Source organism: Balaenoptera borealis (genome assembly GCF_965194805.1).
Source record: "Balaenoptera borealis genome assembly, chromosome: 12".
NCBI classification, from domain to species: Eukaryota; Metazoa; Chordata; class Mammalia; order Artiodactyla; family Balaenopteridae; genus Balaenoptera; species Balaenoptera borealis.
The window spans coordinates 9656914-9681170 of NC_138869.1; the positions used below are offsets into that span (position 1 = coordinate 9656914).

The 24257-nt window shown below is 41.8% G+C and overlaps 1 protein-coding gene across 11 annotated transcripts in view; it reads left to right on the forward strand.

Annotated features, from left to right (window-relative positions):
- The window catches only part of LOC309607261 (phosphatidate cytidylyltransferase, mitochondrial), a 272769-nt gene that overhangs the window by 119691 nt on the left and 128821 nt on the right, over window positions 1-24257 (forward strand). For all 11 annotated transcript variants that reach the window (XR_014232337.1, XR_014232338.1, XM_082345579.1 and 8 more), the window contains one exon: window positions 11560-11625. Coding sequence is in view for 9 of the 11 variants with exons in the window: in XM_082345579.1 (XP_082201705.1) it covers window positions 11560-11625 (66 nt within the window). In the remaining 2 variants the exon portion in view is untranslated. The remainder of the gene's footprint in view (window positions 1-11559; window positions 11626-24257) is intronic.

A 24257-nucleotide genomic window follows, 5' to 3' on the forward strand; every position in this document is an offset into this window, starting at 1 on the left:
GGATGACAGCACTGTTGGGGCCGCTGGTCTTTATGCGCTTTAGTTGGCATGTGTTCGTCTGTTCAAGCCAGCTGACTTAAAAAAATCGGTTTCACTTTGATCATTGGTGCTGTGTGTTTGCTAGTCGTTATTTCCTTCTCTGCGGTTAATAAGAACCAGCAGCCTGGGGGGCGGGGGTGGAGGCGGCTCTTCTAGTTTTTACCAGCGGTTGGTTGCCCCCTCTATTTGAAAGGTACTGTCTCCTGTAGAGTTTATCTTTCTTTTACAAACCCAAGCCTACTTTGACGAAAATGAAGGCTCTCATTTGTTTCCTCTGAACTTTCTCGAAGACAAAGGCAACAAATGTTAATTTTCCTATTAGTATTTGAAGGTCAGTTTTGCGTTCCATTTTAGCATACCAAACTTTTAACTCTATGCACTAGCCTCCCAGTCCGCAGACTTGCAATGTTCATTGTTTCCTGCTTGCAGCTGATGAAGTCTGCGCATGAGCGTGAGGGGAGTAGCGTGGGTCGTTTAAAGAGCGCTTAGGGGTCAGCGCCTCAAGGCTGTACTGGGGGCGCGATCTTGGAACAAGTTATTTATCATCTATCTCTAAATCTCCGTGCTCTCATTTAAATAATGGGTTTAGGAATACTCAGAAGTTTGTTGTCTTGTACTCAAGACAGTTTTGTGTGTGTGTGTGTGTTTTCTGTGTGTTTCCTGATGCATCTGGCTGAAAAGTCATCTCCGTCCTGGTAGAAATGAGGTAAACCCCTCAATTTGTTGTTTGACTTTGGCAACATTTTAATCCCAGGCTAATTTCCCCCGCCACGGTTTTTTCACACTTCTGGGCAGCCTGCCTTTGCTTTCCATTTGGAAGGGAATGCAAACTAATTTTTATGTTGACCAAAACACAATACAATTAAGAAGATAATTCTGCTATAAATAACCATGAACTACATTCCAAAACTGTGAATGTTGTAGTAAAAACAGCTCTGGCTTATTTCTGGAGACACGAGTTCAAGTCCTATCCCTGTCACCTACTAAGTTTGTGACCAGAAAAAGTTACTTCTAGTTAACATTTGTGCTTTATTTTCCTCTGTAAGAGGGTGATAAAATCTGTTCTGATACATCACAGAGTTAATTACAGGGAATAGTGTGCTTTGAAAAGTATTTTGTGTTATGTTATTTATAAAAGTCTTTGAAGACTTGAAAGAGCTTCATAAAACACAGTTGTCACCACTTTTCCCACCCGATTTAGAACTATGACTTTACCTTAAGATTTTAACACTTCTTACAAAACGATAATTATGAGATGAAAACTTTCCCTTTCAAATGGTCTGTTTGACAAGAGTTCTGCAGTGTGAAATTCCTTTTAACTCCTTAGGGAGTCAGCCTTGTCATCAACCTCTTGTGGTTGCCCAAACAAATCCAAAGGAAGATTTTACTTTGTGTTTCTTCCAGGTATCTCTCCTGGATAGTTTTGTTGTGCAACTTTTAGTTGGCCTTAATAAAATAATAAGTCATATAACCATACTCAAAGTTGCTTTGCTTTGCAACTTTGAGTATGACTTAATAAAATAATGAGTTGTCATAAGTTTAGGAGGTAATAGTCAAATACATTGGGAAAATTCTAATATAACTAAAATGATGACACTATGTGGCAATTTTAACATATCAAGTTGTCTCTTCATTGCTTGTGTTAGACAAGCTGTTGCAGTTATGGGAACCTGGTGAAAGGGTTTTTTTTTTTTTTTTTTTTTTTTTTGGTTAAGAAGTTTCTGTAAGGTATGTTGACTGAGGCTCGTTTGTGATTCTTTTAGGGAGCCTCTCTGAAGTTAATCAAGTCTATATGTGGGAGCTTAAGAGAAGAGACAAGGGGATGATATCAATCAGTCTCTAGCCATTTAGGATCTGTCCACGTTAAAACAACAAACAAAAAACCCAACAACTTAGAAATCAGACTGCCAAATCTTGATACTATAAACTGCCAAGGTAGGGAAGGAAGGAGTGTATGCATGAAGTGCTGAAATCAGAAAAATTCTTTCAACCTGGGCTACACCGTAGTAGCTCTTTTGCAAAAGAAAAAACCCTTGTAGAATGTGCTTTCAGTATCTCAGGCCTCAGGTCTTATAACCAGATACGTCAATCCTCATTGTTTGTGGATTCCTGTATTTGTGAATTTGTCTCCTCACTAAAATTTATTTGTATCTCCAAATCAGTACTTGGGGCAGTTTCTTCCTAGGCACAGTGGTTCAGTACTCACTAATTTAGAGGTCTCAGAGGCTTTATAGAATATAATGACTGCGAATGATGAGAATTTACCATATTTAATGATGCCGATAATGAAAGAGCTTCCTAGTGATGCAACGTGTCATGGGTTAGAAGACTTTTCTAGGCTACTGATAGGCTGGGAGTTGAGATTTTGGTACAGTGGGGAGCTCGACCTGGGTATTATGGGAAGTTTGCCAACTTGGGCTGTGATGCAGGTCCCTGTGTGTCATTCTTGGGTGTAACAGGTCCCTAAGAGGACCTGGCGCCTCAGTACTTCTGAATAGGAGATTCTAAGTATCCAAGTAAAATAAATGGCAAGAACAAGCATATCCAGAGTAAACTAGAAATGCCAGAGAGTTTCTTTTATTTCCTATGAGGTGCTGTAGGAGGCCGAGGTATTGAAAATGAAGAGACAGGTTCACAATAGCCTAAATATGAGAAAGAAAAGGATAGTTCATTGTTTGTTTGACAACCGTGTTGAAAAATCGTGGCAATTGGTGGTCTGCTCAAAAAGTCCAGATTTGAATTTTATTTTCCCTCTTTGGACAGAGTGGTGGTGTCAGTGTGGGCCCACATACAGGCACTTTCCAGGGGGCACTTCAGGGAGATGGATGAACTTCAGCCAGCAGTAAGAATGTTACACCAGCGTTGGGCAGCCTCACATAAAGGACATGAAATACGCTATAACCTGAGTTTGGTTTTGCAGCTTTAAGTCTATACAGGTGACCCCGACAGGCACACGATTGCTTTCGTACAGTCCGTGTGTTTGCACAGCTGACACTGATGCCAGACTGTGTTACAGTAATTAAGGATTGTACTTACTGTGTGGTAGCACCGTTGGGCAGCTTCTGTTGCCAGGGTCATCAAGATGACTAAATATCACATCCCTGCAGTCCCCACCTCGGGGGGAGGGGGTTGCTGAGGAGGCCCATAGAGCCTTGGGCCATTTTAGCCTCAGAAAACCTAAGGTGGTTGAGTTGAGCATTTGTGCAAGGATTTCATCCAGACTGGTACTCGTTTTTCCGCCCAGCTAACTCTGTGTTGATGTGATGGGAGGTGGAGATGAGCACGAGACAGAGCTAAGTTGATGGCAGGCACCTGAGGTTACCTTGTTCCTGATACCTGATGTGTCCCACCGGTGGGGAAAGAGACGGATGGCTGCCTAGCCTATAGACCTGCCCTATTGAGGGTTCACGGAGGGGCGAGGGGCGTTAAACCCTTACGGGAAGGGTACACACCCTGTACTAACTTACTGAATTCTTTAGTTTTCTAGGACGGGGCTGGGGGGTGGGGTGGGGGAGGAATTGCCAACACAGCTGGCTCTCATCCTGGGACTTATGCTTGAGGTTGACAAGCACCTGAAAGAAGCCTAACAAGGCGTTTTACACAGATATATTTTTAATTCTCTGGAAATAAGCATAGAACACGTAGATGTGTTGTTCAGATTTCAGACATTTGGCCTTCAAATGAATTTTCAGAAATGATTATGTGTAGAAATAAGGAATTGGATATAAGGGGAAGTCAGGCAAGTCCTTCTGACCCTGTACCTGGTAGGATGCTTCAAATTACAGCAAGACAGGTCTATAATTCATGTCTGGCACATGCCTCGATAAGGAAAGCTAGACAAGCAAAGGGTCCAGACCATTGAAGGAGTATTTTGAATAAGAACTGGTTTCTATTTAGGAGTGTGACATACAATTTAAGGTTGTGAGAAATACAAACAACACGGTGAAGGTTTTCAAATACCATTCATTGAACCTTCGGAGTTATCCCCTGGAGTGTAATAGCAGGTTGTCTTGAACATGACTAAGTAGGAACCATCCTTCCTGAATGCTGAACTGGCTCTTGGAGCTTGAAGTCCTCAGGGCTGATCTTAATTCCTGTGTGCCCGGGGCCCCGGGGATCCTATGGCGTTGCTGCCTGTGTTGTCTGCCCCAGTCTCACCAACCAACTTGGTGTGAGAATCTTCTTACCTGCCTTGGTTACTGTTCCTGTGACTCTGTGCCGCGCTGTTTTCAAAGAAAGTGAAACATGTCCTGGTTTTTGTGTTCCTAGGAGAGGAGGGTTTGTCTTCCTTTGCTTTCTTTAGAAATTATCAGATTATTGCTTCATCTGTATCTCAAGGTGTAGGGGAAAGAGCACAGGGCTAGAAGTCTAGCTGGAAGGTATTCTTTATTTTGGGGGTTTTTTCTTAGATAAGCTAAAAAATTGCTTTCCTCCAAAAGGTCTGTATGAAAATCAGCTGAAAAATAGTTAAAATAGTGTTGGATGGTGAGTCAGGCGACTTGGATTCTAGAGTTAGCTTCTTCAGGAAGTCACTTATATTCTTGGCACCTTGCTTTTTCATCTGTAGAAAAATAATCCTATCTGTGAGGATCAGTAAGGTAATGTATGTGAGTGTGTTACTAGAAGCATAGGCTGCACAGCTGTAAGGTGGCAGAATGTGAATGTATTTCTCACTTGAGTTGATTGGGCATTGTCAGTTACGCTGTATCATTTAATCCACATGCCAAGCTTGTGACCTTGGGAAGCAGGCACCGTTGTTACCATTTTCTTTAGGTGCGAACTTGTGCCCAGAGGGGTTAAATGGGCCCCGCGATTGGTGTCAGGCATTTAGAGCAAAGTCTAGAGCATCATCGGCTGTCCGCGATGATTGATTGAATGAGTTCAACGTATTAAAATAGGGCTCAGACTTAGGTTTTCTGATGCTCAAGTCCCGGCTCTGCTGATTTAACAGATGGTAAAGTGCGAGAAGAAAAAAGGGTTACACCAATGAGAGAGGTTTTGAGCAAGAAGAACAGAGGGATGACCTGAGAATTGGATGGATGTTAACAGAGACAATCTGTGTGTGTTGCGGGAAGTTCGTGGGGCATCAGTTGGACACGCTATGGAGAAGGAACAGCCAGGAGGTTAATTCACGTCTACTTGATGTGCCTGAAACTATGCTTGCGCGTGGCCACCAGAATCTGGTGACGATTCGGTATGAAATTTCATTTCAGTTAACCTCATTGAGACTCACAGCTAGCCGCATCGGCCACAGAGCGATCCGCATTTGGTGTAAGTTGCTCAGGGCAGGGGGTTCATGTTTTCTTTTCTGCAAAGTCTCTATGTAGTGTTTGCCAGACGTAGGAGATACCTAGTGAAAGCCTCTGAATTCCTGATGGCCCCAAGGGCCACACACCCCCTGCCATAGTGAGATACTTCATACTGTAGGCTTGTCCTACAGTTGTATTTCTTAGCTGAGGCCAAGTTAGATTAGCTCAGGAAGTGGTCCTGATAGAGTGATGGGACAGGGCCAGCAGGAATTAGGGATACTGAAGAGTGTGCCTCTGGGAGTTGGATGTGCCATCAGGATCCCAGGATAGTGATATCTTCCTGTTTCAGGTTTTTGGTCAAGTGACAGTGTGGCAGGGACATCAGGAGGTTTGAATGGGCCTCTCCCAGCCTCCACTGGTTTCCACCTCTGGCCAAGACTCGCACTCTTTCCTAAATTACACTGTAGTTGGGTCAGCATTACTGGAGGAGCTGTGTGCAGTGAGCGAAGCTTGGTGCTGTAGTTTTCACCTTGGAAATCTCCTTGGAACACTTCTATGACGTATCTTAAAATTCTGTTCCCTGGCCTGAAAAAAACAAAACAAGACTAATACACCCCATAATTCTATTCCCAAGATAGAAGTTCATGTCCTCTTGTTGATCAAAAAAAAAAAAAAAAGACGGTCCTTTGTGGAAGTCCAGAATAATGGTGTTCAAATTTAGAGCTGAGCTTTTCATTAGCACCGAATATCCCTAAAATGTAGTAGCTTTATCACCGATACCTATTATTCCCTAATTCTCACTCTTAAGCTGTTTGGAAGAATGTATTATCGGGGATAAGGGAGCTTCAGGAAAGGAATATGGGCTGGCAGAGAAAATACCGACCATTGCCTGGAAAAAAAAAAAAAACCCAAAAAACAAAATATGTGTTCTCTTCACCATGAGTTATGTTCATGATTGACAGCAACCACGAAAAAAAGATGAATGGATAGACCAGAGACGGCTTGCAGTGCAGTAGAACCCTTGCAGATGAACTTGATGTCTTTTTCCAGAAGCACGTTCCTCTCCCTTTTATGGGGTTATTATGTTCCAGGTGTCAGCGTTTTAAGTGATTATGTTTTCGGTGATCACGATATTGTAAAAACTGTCACGCTGATGGGAACACATCACCGGCTTGTACTTAGATTGATTTTCCAGATGCCGTGTAATCTTTTGCAAAAGCTCATAGATGATTTATGGTTCATAAAGGATATAAAATAAACCAGACATGTCGCTCCCCTGTTTAAAACCACTCAGACCATTCAAGGACTTTTCACTGACTAAAGAATAAGATCTCAGCTTTGTCACACCCTGCAGAGAACGCATGATCCGGCCCGTGCCCACTTCCCCGCCTCGCCCAGTCCTCTCCCTGTGGTCATGGGAGCTCCCCGCGTCCACAGGGCCAGCTTGGTCTCCCCCCCACGTCCCCCTTTACAAGCCCAGTTCCTCTCATCCTTTAGGTCTCTCATCTCAGAGGAATCTTCTCTGTCTCAAGTAGTGGCCAGTGCCATTTTTCTAGTATGTTTACCAGCATTTGCAGTTTATTTAATATGTTTGCCTTTGTTTGGACACATAATTATTATTATTTTTTTAAATAAATTTATTTATTTTATTTATTTTTGGCTGTGTCGGGTCTTTGTTGCTGTGCATGGATTTTCCCTAGTTGCGGCAAGCGGGGGCTACTCTGCGTTGTAGTATGCGGGCTTCTCATTGTGGTGGCTTCTCTTGTTGCGGAGCACGGCTCTAGGTGCGCGGGCTTCAGTAGTTGTGGCACGTGGGCTCAGTAGTTGTGGCTCATGGGCTCTAGAGCGCAGGCTCAGTAGTTGTGGCGCACAACTATGTTGTGGCTTAGTTGCTCCGCGGCATGTGGGATCTTCCCAGACCAGGGAGCGAACCTGTGTCCCCCGCATTGGCAGGCGGATGCCTAACCACTGCGCCACCAGGGAAGTCCCAGACATGTAATTATTTTAATACATATAAAGCCCATTCACTTCTGACACCCTATGAGGGAGGTAACATCAACATCCCCATTTTACAGATGAGGAAGCAGACACACAGACAAAGTCAGTTCCCAGGTCACACAGGTAGGAAGTGGCTGTGCTCATTCAAGCTCACACGGTTAGTGTCCAGAGACCCCCCTCTTAAACCACCGTGATGCTCATTTCCCTCTCAGCAGACTGTGACCCTCCATCAAATACTATGACCGTAGTTTTTTCCCCCATGTTACTCACATGTCTCACATGTTTTATTGGGTTTCTTGGACTGCGGATATTGTACAAGATGTAAAATTCAGAGGTTTTTTTTTTTTTCTTTTTTACTGTCATCTTCCACCTTTATTTGCTTAGGCCTTTTGTGGCTAAGTAATGCCTGGTCCCTGGTCCTCCTCTCCCACCTGTATCACTGTACCCGCTCTTGTGGTCCTAATCTCACACCTGGTTCCTACAGAAGCCTCCTAGCTGATCCGCGTGACTCCTGACTTCATCCCTGCAGGTCAAACCATCCTCCCCACACCTGTTAAACTAAAACATCCTTGACATCACCTCCCCAGCCTGCTCAGGGACTCACCACTGCCCGTTGCCTGCTCCAGTAAGTGGACACCGGTCCGGCCAGCCTTGCGCTGTCCCCTGAGTTCACCCACATCGTGCTCCCCGCACTTAGCAGCTGCAAGCGTCCTCGATCCTGCCTGGGTGGGTCTCAGTCTCCCTCCCGGGCTCTCATACCTGCCGCTGTGCCTTCCCTCAGGCTGTGGACCCAACAGGACTGTACATGTAAGGGTCAGACAGGGTACTTGCACCCAGGAAATACTCAGACCGTGTGATCCAGGTGAGTAGGAGAGGTCAGAGAGTAGAGACTGCCCAGGGGAGAGGAATGGGGAGGAAACCTTTGAAGTGGCTTTTTAAAACACACACACACACACACACACCAAACTGAGAAAAAAATGCATGTTCATGAGGTGAACACTTTAGCTGACACTGATCTCTCTTTTATAACACACTACTCATTTCAGTGTTAAATTATATTTTGTCTTTTACTGTGCTCTTAAATTTGTCTATTGTTATCCCATGCCATATACTTTAGGTTCACGAACAAGGTCGTAGTTCCTTAAAAGCAGGGATCATGTCTTCTATTCCTCTGTGACCTCTCCCGAATACTTTGCTGAACTCAATAATTGTGTAATAAAAATTGGTCACATTAATAAGGTTGCAGCAGATGGCAGTTGCCTCGTAGAGGAACCTTAAACACCTAATCTCTTATCTACCTACTTTGAATCTAAGTTGCTTGGAGTGAGTGAACTTAAATAATCTTCCACATGCTAGAATTCTGGGTCTACTTTTGTGTCATTTGGTATTTTTATGCTTTGATCTTTTGCTTCTATGCACATACTTTGCATAAGAGGCACATGTTAACATGTATCTTTTTGGGTTTAGAATTTTGAAAGCATTGTCCTTCAACTTAATGAGGCAATTAATTTAAGGAATTGTGAGTCCAAATACTGCTAAAGCAGGCATTTACTTAAAATAAAAGACTTTAAAGTCAGGGACTTCCCTGGTGGCACAGTGGTAAAGAATCCGCCTGCCAATGCAGAGGACACGGGTTCAAGCCCTGGTCTGGGAAGATCCCACATGCCACGGAGCAGGTAAGCCCGTGCGCCACAACTACTGAGCCCTGTGTTCGAGAGCCCGTGAGCCGCAACTACTGAGCCCACGTGCTGCAACTGCTGAAGCCTATGTGCTCTAGGGCCCGCGTGCTGTAACTACTGAAGCTCGCACGCCTAGAGCCCATGCTCCACACAAGAGAAGCCACTGCAGTGAGAAGCCTGAGCACCGTATTGAAGAGTAGCCCCAGCTCGCCACAGCTAGAGAAAGCCCGCGCGTAGCAATGAAGACCCGATGCAGCCAAAAAAAAAGACTTTAATCTCAAATCTTGCCTGAATAGGAAACTGGCTTGTGTGACGAGAATGTAACTGAGTTCTTGTGAGTTCAGCAAACCTTTTCCTGTCAGTCTGTCCCAAACTTTTGTTTTCTATGCCTTTGAACAAGTTCCCAAATCCTTACTGTCGGGAGGTGATCTTTTCTAGCTTACAAGGAAGACAAGGATCATGAATGTCGTTCATTTTTCTCTCCTATGCCTCTGATTTTACTCACCTCCTCCTTGTCTCTGAAAAAGAAGAAATTTACTGTTTGCTTTACAACCTCACTGTCCTCCCTGTCACTCGGCGTCCTCTTGGACTCTCCTCTGACACCTTGAGACCTCCCAAGCTCCATCACTTCTGTCTGTGTTTTCTCTTATCCCCGCTGCCCCCGACACACGCCCCTCATTACTTCCTGCCCGCTGTATCCCTGTATCTTTCAGGTTGTCCCCTGCCTTTGGCTTGCTATTCTGTAGGCTGCGACTACAGGGCCCTACCAGGATAACTTCCCTGGAACACATCAATGGCCAAGGTATTGCTCGCCTCAGAGATTTCAGTGGCTCCTTAATGCGGACAAAATCCAGCCCAAATCCCGTTGAGGCCCTCGGTCCTCCCATGCTGTGGCGCCGGTCCAAGTTTCCATCCTCGTCACTTCCTGTCCCCACATTGCTTGTCTTCTGGCTGATTTGTGCAGCTTGTTCTTGAATGGATTCTGCTTCTGTTCTTCCCTTGTGTGCTTTTGCATTTATTCTTCAGAGGCTCAGCTCGTCTTCTGTTTTCTCCACAGAGCCTTTCAGAATTCATTGATATTTCTATAGGATTTTGTTTATAGCACTCTTTTGGCACTGAGCACATTTTGCCTTAATGCATGATTTCCAAGTGTCCCCTAAGAGGTGTTTCAGGTTAAAAGAAAGGCCAATGAAGTTTGAGAGACTTCAAGTATATAGAGCTGCCCTCCCTACTGCCTCTGCCCCTGCAGAAGGCACAGCAGCCTATCAAAAGCACAGGAAGGAAGAGAAACTGCTTAATTTGGTTTATTCCAGTGTTTTCCCAACTTATTTATCATAGAAAAAATTTTTTCTTACAAAATATGAACATCCAGTGCAACACTTGGGGAAAACACTGCCTTAAACTAGATTTCTTGCAGGCATGTCTACTGTATAAATTGAAAGCTCTTTGAAGGCAACTGTTGGGCTCTGTTTATTTTTCCTGCCTTAGTACATAGTAGATAATGTTTGTTGAATGAAATCACATTGCAAGATCAAGAGCTGATGTTTCTTTGGAGGCCTGAGGTATGAATATTGTAAAGTAAAGCTGGTCTGCTATGTCTTGTAACTGGCACATGCATAGTAGGTACTCAGTAAAGGCTGAAGAATGCTGAGTAAATGCTGAGCATCTCTAAAGGGTGCACTTAAAGTGTTTTCTCTCAGTTGTTGAACTAATAGGGTGTGTCTCTTTTCCTAATAACTGTGTGTGCGTGCACGCATGTGTGCGTGTATATATTTAAATAATCCAAAAAAGGAAAACTGGGTAAAAGTAGCCTGATTCTCTAGGTTTTCCACCATCTTTAACTCTTTTTCAGTGTTTGCTTTTATAGGTGTGCTGTAATTTAAGAAAACAGAATTAAAAATAAAAATCCAGGTTTTATAAAAAAAAAAAAAATGTCGGTGTTAGGTGGTGGTGACAGCGATAAAACATGACATTTAGAAATAAAGATTCCTATTGGACTCAAAATACCATTTAACTCACCAGTGGAATTCACACACTTTTCATGAGTACATTGCCTATTTTAAGCTACACAGTTTTGCAGAGTCTCAGCTAAGGAGGCAAAAGGACAGAATGGTTCAATCTTAGTAATTTTTGTTAAAACTAATAAACCAGCAACAACGACGACTACCACCACAATCTCAGACTGGTATAATGCTGTGTTCATAGAGTAGCCTTTGTTCTGAGAACTGTTTTTTACTGGGTATGTCTGGACAGGCATGTTGTTACGTACGCACATAAACATTTATAAGCACGAATAACATGGGCATGAATATTCACAATATCCCTTCTTTCAGTTCTGACTTGAGCTGCTTCCTGGAATTGGCAAGGTTTGGCTGAGTAGACAGAATGGAATTTAACCCCTTTCTCTATCTGTTCCTGAACCACGTCCGTTGGATCTCGTCACAGGCTGGGAAGACTTTCATCTTCAGCATTGTGATTTGCATTTGGTGGAGGCGTCATTCTAATGGTTAACTGCCAAAATTCTAAAAAAAGTCTTTGGAATTCCATTTAAATTCTTTTTTTCTCTCTTTTTTTTCCTTCTGGGCTCCAACCAGGAATGGAGACGCCATTGGATGTCTTGTCAAGGGCAGCATCCCTGGTGCATGCTGACGATGAAAAACGTAAGTCAGGAATCCATTTTAAGTGGGGTTTTTTTCACCTATACCCCCTTGTCTCCTGGAGTATAAGAAAATCACGTGTTTTTCCACATGGTTTTGTGGCTATAGGCTGTTAATTTTGGTTGTTTTCTTCAGAGGTAACAGCTTGGCATCCTAATTTTGGTTTTCGAGTGCCAGAACATGTAAGTCTTCTGTTATCTTTGGATGCTAGGGCTTGAGCTGTAAACTCAGCAAGTTCTTTTCCTCCGCAGCTTACTCTAGCGGGATCTGGAGTGGAGATACTCCTTATGTGTCTCTAGAAGTTTAGATAAATAGGTGTTTGTTGATAGACTAATTGAGCAGCAGAGAACTAGAGATGCGAAAAATCATCCAAGATCATTCATGTCATTGGAAGTGTGCATATAACGGGAAATAGTCGTGCAAATTCCATTTGCATAGCTAAAAGAGAACAAATACTGGGGGGAGAGCGCGCGCTAGTGTGGTGGGGAAGGGGCACAAGAAGAGAGAACACTGACATTGGAAGGTCATTTGCCACTGTGTGAAAGTGATTTTCCTGCTCGTCCTAAGGTATATTTGTTTTTAAATGTTACTGTTCACAGTTGATATTTGCAAGAATGACTGTTTTCTGTGGAAGCAAGGTTGAGTGTTCTTTTGTAAGCACTAAAATGCTACTGACAGAAGATTTGGTGAGATTGAGCTTTTATACATGGTAAGTTCTTGAAGATGAGCAACTTTCCAGTTTAGTTCTTAATAAATTGGCAGCTGAAGTGCCTGTTCCTTAAGATGTAAGGTCTGCCTTTCTACTAGCTGGTAGGACTTCTATTTGTCTAAGGCTCAGTTTCCTCATTAGTAACCCGGAAATAATAGTTGCTACTTACAAAACATATGTGAAGATTAACTGGACTTTGTGTGTACAGTACTTACCTTAACTGTCAACTCCTGGGGCGACTGCCTTGCCCTGTTCTCTCTAGGCACCTTGTTGGCCCTCTGGTAGGACTTTCTCCAGTCCCTTATGTCATCCCTGTGCCTGCGGCTTCCTCCCTTCCCCCACTACCACCACTCACACAATATCATCTTTAGATGACTGACTGAATGAAATAGCCATTGAAGTTTTTTTTTCCTCAACCTCTTTTGTAATTTACATTTATTTAGCTTATGATTGTTGGGAAGTATAATTATCCTTTCCTAAGGAAACTGAAGCTCAGGGATGTGAAGTGTCATTCCCAGGGACATTGAGCTCGGGAGAGGCAGCTCAGGTTGTAGGCTTTTATTGAAACAACAAGAAACTCCTTTATACCTCTAAGATTGCAATAAGCGTTACTGACTTGAGTAGCTAGTTACAGATTTCGTTAAACATTAATATAGCTAATTTAGAAGTTTTTTATGTAAGACAGTATTTTGAATTTCTCTGTTTTATAATGCCCACATTTAGTTAGGATCAGTAAAACAAAATCGTGTTTGTATAAATGAAAAATAAGTAATGACCTCAGGGTAGCTTTTTGTGTCCTGAGTGAAGAGAGTAAAAGTTTCTCCTCTTTTTCTGCTGCCTTCTCAGGTTCTCTCCTGGAGCCCAGCTTCAGGATCAGTCTGCTCAGGTTGGAAGCCTGAATAGTTACCAATTCAGTGAGCAGTGATTGAAGGCTTATGGAAAAAGGGGTCTTTCTGGGGGGGCAAGTGGCAGTCATGCCTTCATGGAGCTTATGAACTGATGTATGCATTGACTCTTGCAGCTGTAAAATGTATGTCGGGAGACTGGGTGTACTTGTGACATAGATGCAGGGCCTCCGTGGAGCCTACAGTTTGAGAGAGCTGTTTTTCATAGAAACAGAACGATACTGCCAAGGGAGAGAGGAATTCTTACTTTCCTCCTGCGTTGAACACAGTATTAGCGTTTTACAGAGGAAGGATATATACATATGTAAGGTCAAAGTGATCACAGGGTAGACTTTATTCTGAACTCCAATTCATTTAGGAATGGGCTGGCATGATTCTGGAATCCCTCTATAATGGTTTCAGCATCTCAGGATCATTTTTTACATTTAAAGAAAAGTAAAAAAAAAATAAAGCCCAAAGATGTCTGTAATCATTAACACGGAGGCAACATTTTTGAGAAACTGTTTCACTGTGGTGCTCTGTGTACCACCCAAAGAACAGAACCCAAGAACCAGGGATTCACCATATTTTCTATTACCTAACAATGTAAGAATGTGAAAATTCAGGCAGTTTATAGACAAAGTTGAACATTAAGTTCACAGCCTTTCGGTAGATTTTTCAGACCTACTTGTGCTTGTTCAGCCTGATTCAGCTTTCTCTGCCCTAGATTAATTCTATTTTAGCTTTTGTTGAAAATTGCTCTTATACTTCACGTTCTCCTCAACTTTAAAAAAGTCTTGTGTATGTAATCTGATTTGGGTGTCTTATTACAAACAGAAAAATGTTCTACGACTTGAGATCAGTTTTCCAACTTGTGTTGGTGACCTAAATGGTTCTCTTTCCTTTTGCTCCTGGAGAACCAGTAACTGAGGCATTTTTGAAGATGCTATTGTTTTAGCATTTGGAGGAGAACAGTGTCTGTTAGGAACTGAGTATTTAATACCTGATAGCCTTAAGGCTTCATTATGTCTACCAGCAAAGAATCAAAGAAATATCTCAATAGTACGCTGCAGAGCTGAAGTCAATAGTGAAATGGTGGTTTTGTAGTAACACAATAGCCACTTATCTGGATGGCCTAGAAGGAATACACTTACTTAAAATAATCATTCCACTGCTCATGAGACATTGATTTAATCAGCATCCCGGGTAATCCTGGAAGGTACTTAATGAAAATACAACATGAGATGGCCGATTTTCCATGTGCTTGAGGAATCTCTCCTTTCAGGGATCATTAATACTGGTGCTGGGAAGACCTTAACCTTTGTCCAAGTCTATTTTTTAGGAGTCAAAATGGAACAGAATTTGTGGACAGGACACGTAGGCACCTACGTTTATAACGTCACCTGGGTGTGTCTTTAACGTGATACTGCACTTCATCATGATATGTACAGAATGTTTTCTTTTTGGTAATTTTGTTCTTATATCTTCTAAGTTCCTGTATCTGCTGACTTCCTTACTTAGGCTGAAATAGTTTTAAGAAGCATGTAGCTTTGTTTTTGAGGATTTTGGTGGAGGGGGTAGTGCTTTTGATCTGGTCTAACGATTATGTGCGTGATCAGAACAAGCTGGGTAAGGTCGGCGTGAGTGACACAGAGCAGCAGGGGAAGAAGGCGGCTTTTGCAGTGTTGCTGTTGCATCTGCTCCTAGAAATTCACAAACTCCTTGTTTGGTGAAGGTCACTGAATGTTGAGTAACTGATGAAGCATAAATTAACCATCATTCTCCAGGGAAAGCATTCCTAGGAGCATAAGCTCTAGTTATTATGGGGGCCAATGCCTCAGATGTGTGGAACATTTTCATGTGTATAGGTTGTGTTCTGTTTTGCCTTAAAAAGGGAAAAAAGAAACCTATATGCTTCATTATAACATAAAGATGAGCTGCGCTCACATACTGTCTTCTCAGATGGACTTCTGTCCTCCTAGATCACCATCACTTCATGCCAGCCTCCTCATCAATCAGGTCACTGTGTGTATAGGTTACGGTGCTTTAGCCACTTTCCTGTGACCAGGGCTGCTCCTGATTTTTTTTTCCCATTCTCTCCTTCCCTCTTATTCTCTTGCCTTTCCTCTCAGCACCTGACACAGTGGCTTTCAAACATTTTGGCATGGCCCAGCGTAAAAAAGCATTTACCTTGTGACCTTTGTACTCATATTGACATAATTGATACAAAAGCTTCATGAAACAATTCCTACCCTGGCTTTGTACAGTGTAGCTTGATTTGCCTGTATTTCTTTGCGTTTTACTTTGTCCAAATAAAAGTTGGGTCATGACTCATTAAGTTGACTTTAGGATCCACAAATGAATTGGGACCTGCAGGTGAAAAAAACATGATTTGGTTTATGTATCTCTTTCATTGGGTAAACTTGCTTCTGGCTCCTGCATGTATGTACTGGGGAGATTTGACTAACCCGTGGGGCATGAAGGTACAGTGAGCCAGGGTATTCAGATGAGCTGGAATCCATCGGTGGCTGGACAGGGGTGACGTCCTCACATTGTTCTCGGCCAAGAGCAGTGGAGGACTTGGCATACCCACTGGGAGCAAACAGGACTGCCCCGTTAGAGGCAGTTCCTCTCCGTCCTAAGCCTGTATTGTTCCTGATTTTTAGAGTCAGTGCTCAAGAAAATGGTCACTCCCCTTTGGTTAAACCTACTTAGGTCCCTCTTGCTTCCAAAAGGGTGTTCCATTGAGACTGCCTAACAGACACTGATGGAGAGCCTACCGATCGGATCCTTTGCAGCCTAATTTGATGGCTCCGGTCACTGCATTTATGATTTTTATCCTTTATATCCTAACACCTGTAGAGAGATCATGTATCCAAGACAGGGGCTCACCGTGGCAGTGATTCCCAGAGAGAGGAGGAAGGAGTATTTGTAAGCATTTTGCAAACGCCTACCCAGGTGATTCTGATGTTCGGTCCCTTCCCCCAGATGTGAGTTACTGAGTCCCTGATCTAATAATACTCCTTCGGGAGTTCTGGATCTGCGTCTTTAAGAAGGAGGGGCTAGATTTTCTAGGTATGAGACGCTGTAATTCTTTGGCTATCATAATCCTTTAACCAGGTTGTTTATATTTTGTTCCATTTCCTTCTCTCTCTCTCTCCCTCTCTCTCTAAATATATATATATATGTATAATATATATGTATGTATGTATATATGTATGTAGTGTATGTGTATGTATACACGTATACACACACATATATATATGGATTATTTTTACTGAAACATTTGAGAGTAAATGGGAGATATCATGCCTCTTTACTCCTAAATACTTAAGTATGTATTTCCTATGAATAAGAACGTTCTGTTGCATAACCACAGTTCGGTTCTTTATTACAGTGTTACTTAAAAATGTGTAAGCAGAACACTGGGCATAAAATGTTTATGCTTACAGTTCTTTTACAGCTGCATAGCCAGGATATGAACTTATCATTTAAATGTAGCCCGTAAAAGTTAACCATAATCCAATAGATGATGATCTGCTACGGCTGAATTCTGTCCCCCTGGCGTATGGTGCCACTCCTGCTGCGCTGCGCTTGATTCTTTTAACGTCACCGTGCCTGTACTGCCATGTGTCCTTTGACACAATTTCCCCACCATTTTTATCTGTGCAGACTCTTGTAAAATATGTCATTGCATGCGTTATGGTGACATAAACTGGTTTTCTCTTAGTGCAAATACCTCAATCTCATACTAGGTCTGTTTCTGTATTTTTCTCATTAGACCAGAAAAAAAAATGCAAACACAGTCACCAAAATCATGTGCCAACACTTGGTTATATTTATAGTAGGTGTCTGATACAGGATATACTTACATTAGATTTTTTAAAAAAGATTCTCAGTGAAATAACAGCACAAGTGAAAACTCCTTCCAGATCCCTCAGCATTTGCCTGTGGACCTCAGTTTAAGGGTTACTATGTTATCTCATTCAGTTCTCACAACAACCCGACACAGGAGGCACTATAATTAGTCCCATTTTATGACCAAGGAAACAGAGATGTACAGCACTGAAATAATTTGCCTAAGGATGCTTAGCTGGTCATGGCGGTGCTGAGGTTTGAACTCAGCAGCCTGACTCTGAAGCCTAAGCCCTCATTCATCTGCTCTGTGCGTCCTCAGGTGGGAGGCCATTGAAGACATGGTTGCAGATTAAAAACAAGCAAAACTGTATATGCCCCCTCCACTAATAAGTCAGCAAGGAGGTTTTCATTTGGAAAAGGTTTCCCAACCAGTGAAACAGCATTTCCTAGGTATGAAGTAGCCGTCATCAGCCACATGTGGAGGACGGGTGTCAGCACGTGTGCAGGGGCTGCCCGGACTCTCCTCACGCGTGCCGGTGGCTCAGCTGCCTGCCGCCCCAGAACCTCTCTTCACCCTGAGCTTTCTTGTCCTGTAAGCACCTCAGTGGACACAAGGAGAGGCTCTCGGCTCTGACGACACGGGCTGCTTACAGAGTAACAAGATCCCTCATTGCCAGAGTGCCCAGGCAGAGATGAGGTGACAGCTGTTCAGAGGCGGTGAGGAAGGGAATAGGCATTGGGTGAGTGGCTGGGCTTGAGGACCTAAGGTTCTGTGGGTCGGTGTTAGACCCCAGACCTGTTCACGGCAAGGGTTCTGCACTATTCTGCTTCGTATTCCACGCGTGGACCATTTGGTGCATATGATCAGCCTTTAATCAACATCTGTAGGTAATAAAGTAACTGCTGGAGTGAAAGGCTCATCTCTAAGGAATTAATTTATTGAACACTAGCAAAAATGACCCACTCTAATTATCACTGTTACTACTAATAACATACAAATTCAAAGGAGTACTGATTCCCTCTTGATAATACTTCATAGTTTGCAAAACATTTTCATTTGATTCTTATAACAAGAACCTTTGCAGTAGGCTGAGTGGGAGGCGTCAGAGAAAAAATGAAGCTTTAAGACTTTGGATGCCTAAGTCAAGATTAAAGTTTAAAAAAAAACTTGAGGTGCTTCCCCCACCCGCCCCAGTATCTTGATGTGCCATCGCATGCTACGATCATCAGAATAGCAATTAATAACTGAGTGTCAGCTGTTGCTGGGTAGTGCAGAGTCCTCCAGGCGAGGAACTCACAGGTCCTGGGGAGCTGTCTTCTTCTCTGGCTTAATGTTCCCAAGACTCCTTTTGATTTTCAAAATAAGGAGACTGAATTTACTGCCTTTTCTAAAGGTTGGAGTCACTAATAATTTGTTTTCTGCATTCAGTTATTTACCTTTCATGAACAATGGCATTGAAAAGATCATTGCCCAGTAGCCCATTTTACTTTAAAAAGCTTCAGAAAACATAAGGCGGGATAGTATTATGTGCTTATTTAAGACACTCTCTAGGTGTGGTCAGATGCTTTCATCACCGTTTGCTTCCCAGGGTAGGCACCTGGCATCTAATCAGAAGGGCTACCCCCCAGAGACAGCTACTACAAATGTCTCTGCTATTTTTGTAGTTTTATATCAGATCAAATTAGCATATTAAATGTTAGAAATGGATCTCACTGGTGAAAATAATGGCTTGTTAATTAGCATAATGGATGTTGGAACTAGATTCTTCCACTGAATAGCTCTTTAGACACTTGAGGATGGTTTATTATTTCCTTTAAATGAATATTTTTCAGTCTTTAGAAATCCCTGCTTTCCTTTAATACACATAAAAATGTTTTGAACTGTTTTAACGTCATTCGCAATTCAATTAAAAATATCAGTCAAAAATCCTTGGCTGATAAACCCACGCACATATGGTCACCTTATTTTTGACACAGGAGGAAAGAATAGACAATGGAGAAAAGACAGCCTCTTCAATAAGTGGTGCTGGGAAAACTGGACAGCTCCATGTAAAAGAATGAAATTAGAACACTCCCTAACACCATACACAAAAAGAAACTCAAAATGGATTAAAGACCTAAATGTAAGACCAGACACTAGAAACATAGGCAGAACACTCTATGACATAAATCACAGCAAGATCCTTTTTGACCCACCTCCTAGAGAAAGGGAAATAAAAACAAAAATAAACAAATGGGACCTAATGAAACTTAAAAGCTTCTGCACAGCAAAGGAAACCATAAACAAGATGAAAAGACAACCCTCAGAATGGGAGAAAATATTTGCAAGCGAAGCAACTGACCAAGGATTAATCTCCAGAATTTACAAGCAGCTCATGCAGCTCAATATCAAAAACAAACAACCCAATCCAAAAATGGGCAGAAGACCTAAATAGACATTTCTCCAAGGAAGATATACAGATTGCCAACAAACACATGAAAGGATGCTCAACATCACGAATCATTAGAGAAATGCAAACCAAAACTACAATGAGGTATCACCTCACACCAGTCAGAATGGCCATCATCAAAAAATCTACAAACAGTAAATGCTGGAGAGGGTATAGAGAAAAGGGAACCCTCTTGCTCTGTTGGTGGGAATGTAAATTGATACAGCCACTATGGAGAACAGTATGGAGGTTCCGTAAAAAACTAAAAATAGAACTACCATATGACCCAGCAATCCCACTCCTGGGCCTATGCCCTGAGAAAACCATAATTCAAAAAGAGTCATGTACCACAATGTTCATTGCAGCTCTATTTACAGTAGGCAGGACATGGAAGCAACTTAAGTGTCCATCGACAGATGAATGGATAAAGAAAGTGTGGCACGTATATACAATGGAATATTACTCAGCCATAAAAAGAAACAAAATTGAGTTATTTGTAGTGAGGTGGATGGACCTAGAGTCTGTCCTACAGAGTGAAGTAAGTCAGAAAGAGAAAAACAAATACCGTATGCTAACACATATATATGGAATCTAAAAAAAAAAAAAAGGTTATGAAGAACCTAGGGGCAGGACAAGAATAAAGACGCAGATGTAGAGAATGGACTTGAGGACACGGGGAGGGGGAAGGGTAAGCTGGGACCAAGTGAGGAGTGGCATGGATATATATACACTACCAAACGTAAAATAGCTAGTGGGAAGCAGCCGCATAGCACAGGGAGATCAGCTCCGTGCTTTGTGACCACCTAGAGGGGTGGGATAAGGAGGGTGGGAGGGAGACGCAAGAGGGAGGGGATATGGGGATATATGTATACGTATAGCTGATTCACTTTGTTATAAAGCAAACTAACACACCATTGTAAAGCAATTATACTCCAATAAAGATGTTAAAAAAAAAAGAAAAGAATCTTTGGCTGAAGTACTTACCTTTTTTCATTTGATACATACCTTTCTCCACATTCCTCCCTCCCCATCCTCTCCTCCCCTCCCTGAATCTTGAGAAAATCCTTGCCCTCCCTAATCAGTATCTTGTCCAGACACCCTCAGCACAAGGACCGTTCTTTGTTGGATGTCTTCCAAACCATCATTTGAAGTTGCTGTCTTCACCCACCCTGGCTCATCAGTCTCCCTCCTGTAAGATGGAACATTCACACCTGAACAGTGATCTGTGTGTGTGATCTGGGTACAGTGAACTGAGGACCACCACCAACCTTGTCTTAGTCATGAGTCCTTGGGGGTGAAGGGACAGAGGGAGCCGGGTGGGTTGGTGACAGGTGCCTGAAGCGGCCATGTGTGAGATTGCAGGGTGCAGGGACCCCTGGAGAACAGAAACTCTTCCTCCTTTTCAGGGGGCGGCCCCCACCCAGCTCCAGCCACTGCTGTGCCAGAGCTGGCTCACGGGAGCCGCTTGTGCGGGTCTCCTCCCAACCTCGAATCACGTTGGGAGCTTGAAATCAACCCTGGTGGGAGTATTTACACCAGATCCTGGCTTTTTTGTTTTCCCTCCTTACAGAGCCAGTTGTTACCACTGGCTCCAGCTGACTACTTTTACATGTGAATGTGGAGCTCTGATTGTTCAAGACATGATGAAGGCTGGATTTTTATATAAAATTTCTAGATACTTAAAGTTCCATGTGAGGCCAACAGTAGTTCCTTGGCCAAGATGGAACCTATAAGTATCTATCTAGTATGTGCTTTCTAGTCTAGTCCCAATACTTCTATTAATACAACCTAAAAGAACAGATTTTTAAAAAAATCTCAGAAATAACTAATTTTCTTGTCAACTGCATTATTATGAACTTTCATCAAATCTTTAACCGTGGTAATTTTTAAGTCTTTTGTCATTTACAGACAGTTCTGGGTGTACTCTGATGCTTTTGCAAATATGTTCCTATAAAAGGGTTTCATCTTAAAGAAATTCATGGAAAAGACTCTGACAAGTACAGGTTTCTGGTAACTGTACTGCTGAACTGAATGAATAAGCATTTTCAGAACTCTAATGAAAAACTGACGAACTCATAAAAGTGCTAACAAAAGATCAAGATGAAAAAAAAAATTAATTACATGGGACTGAGTGAACTGATGAGGATGAGTATAATTTTTGTGACTTTCTGTTTGAATTAAAAAAAAAAAAATCCCACAAGGACTCAGAGGCAAAGAATATACAAATCGATTTTCACTGCAAAGTAAAGGAGCTGTTACAGTGGAGGATTACTGGACTGAATGTCAATATTATGACATAGTATGAGTGTGTTTCATGTTTGGTAATTGCAATCATTGTTGCTTTTGTTGTGGTCATCCATGTACAATGCTTGGTGTCAGTCTGTTTATCTCTTGTAAAAATAAAATACAGTCTGTGTGTGTGGAAAAAAAAAAAAAGCAACTTCCGTCAGCTTCTCTCCCCTCCCCCTTTGTAGTTGTGAATTCCTATAGCAATTCTTTAAGAGCTGGAAAAGGTGATATTTAATATTGAAACATCGCCAAGTATCTATCATGATCTCAGTGTGGACATGAATCTGGGTATGTGTGTATTTCTCCTTCCATTCAGATTGTTTATTTTTAAAAGACAAAAGGCCACATCTTTTCTTCATCTTCTTTTGTTTTCTTAAAGATTTATGTTACACAGTTATGAAATGCTTGTTGACTTGGCATTGTATGTGGATATAATTTGTAGAAGGAATAAGTGTGGGATTTACACTTTTAGAGAAATCAAATTCAGTTTGAAAAATCAAACTGTTACTTCCTCAGTGGCTTTTTGATTTATTGTAACTGCTTTTTATTGGATCAAACTCTTGATTCCTTGTAAATGAAATGAGTACATCTTCTTTCCATTTGAAATCGGGGGAAGTTACCATTTCTTTCTCTAGGACTGCCTTTTTCCTCAGACTTTACATACATGTGTTTTTTTTCTCCCTCTGAAAAATACTGCTTAAAAGTCCCTTCTCTCATGGAACTTACCTCGTTTAACTGGGCTGTAGTCACTTCTTAAATGAACCAGACAAGGCAGAAATCCGTTTTGTTCACCGGTAAGCAGGGGTTGAGAAGAATGATTTTTTTCAGTTCCCCAGCAAAGTGCTAGCTTAGGGTGCTTTGAATAAAACATTTTAAATTACAAAGGAATGTTTCATTCAGGAATTCAGGAGGACATACTGGATGTTTGGAGTAAAATGACAGCCTGAACACACGCATCAGGCTCCCCTCTTAACGAAAATCCTTTAAAATAAGAAAGTACACTATACATTTAAAAAAAAAAAAATCTGTAACACTGCGGAAAACTAGCAAGGGTGCCTACCTTTGTTACACTAAAAGTTATAAAGAATTCCTGGAAAACTGAAAACAGATGGGATTAGATTGACAAAAGAAAACAAAAACAAAAGTAAAAAATCATAACCCCAAACACAGGTGCAAAGCTGAATTAAAAGCAGAACTTACAGTGACTAACACCTGCCAATGGGAAGGGGCCCCGGAGCAAAATTCAGGAAAATAAAGTATTCCATTTATAACAGTGATCCCCTGGCTAAGAACTGACTGTGTTCACAAAAAGTCAACATCCTGTTTGGGAGGGTTCCTCAAGTGGGTTTAGGGACCTGAGAGAGAAGCAGAGTAGAGTTTAAGATCACCATGGGCACCCACAGCAAAAAGGGTGCTGGGGAAGGAAGTCTGAGCCTTCTAATAGGCAGTATGTACTAAAATCCTTCACACTAGAGGCAAGACTTTCTTATTTTGGCGGGTCTGTGTACTTGTCTCCCAACCTGCCTGCTGCTTGTTCCTCACTCCTATACCCTAAGGCAAAGCCCATCATCAGACGCTTCCTGTACTCTTTACGTAGAGCCCTACAGTTGAGCCTCCCCAAGGAGAGACCTCATACTAGAGAGGAAACAGGCATTAGTTGCCCTTGTGGATCAACCCAGTCTTTTATTCTTAAGTATGAATGAATATCAAGGGATCATCAGACATTTGAGGAAAACAAATAGGATGAAAGAAAAGAACCTGAGTCAGAAGACTCTGGGGAATATAGGAGAAGTAAAAACATGTTAGATCTTCAAAGAGATTTGACAGTATGAATATATTAAATAAAAGTACCCTGCTATGAAGAAAAAGATCATTTAGAACAACAAAGTTTATGGAGATTAAAGCTATGATTATTGAATTTAAAAGATTAAGGAAGATCAGCTTGAGAATTGAATGGATATGATTGAAGACAAAATTAGGGGTTTGGAAGATAGGCAACAAAATGTTGCAGAATTTTACAGAGATATTAGGATCTTATACATCTGCCAGATTGAAGTTCTGGTGGGATGAGGCCAAAGCAGTACTGAGAAGAGGATGCATTTATTAGGAAAATAGGAAATAAGTGAGTCAAATGGACAACCAAAACAATAACAACAACAATAATAATAACAAAAGTAGAAAGAAAAATTTATATCTGCTTTTATCTTTATAAATGAAAATGAAAATAAACCAGCAAACCCAAACGGTAAAACCCCAAACTGTGTTTTTTTAAGTATAGTTTATTTACAATGTTGTGTCAGTTTCAAAGGTATATACTGCAAGTGATTCAGTTATATACTGAATATGTTCGTTATTAGAAAACTAGCCATCCTTTAAAAGAAACAGCCTTGTAGAGGTTTATGTATTTCGGAAACATTTAGAGAAGTCAAACTAAGACCAGTGAACAATAAAATTCAAAAAATGTAG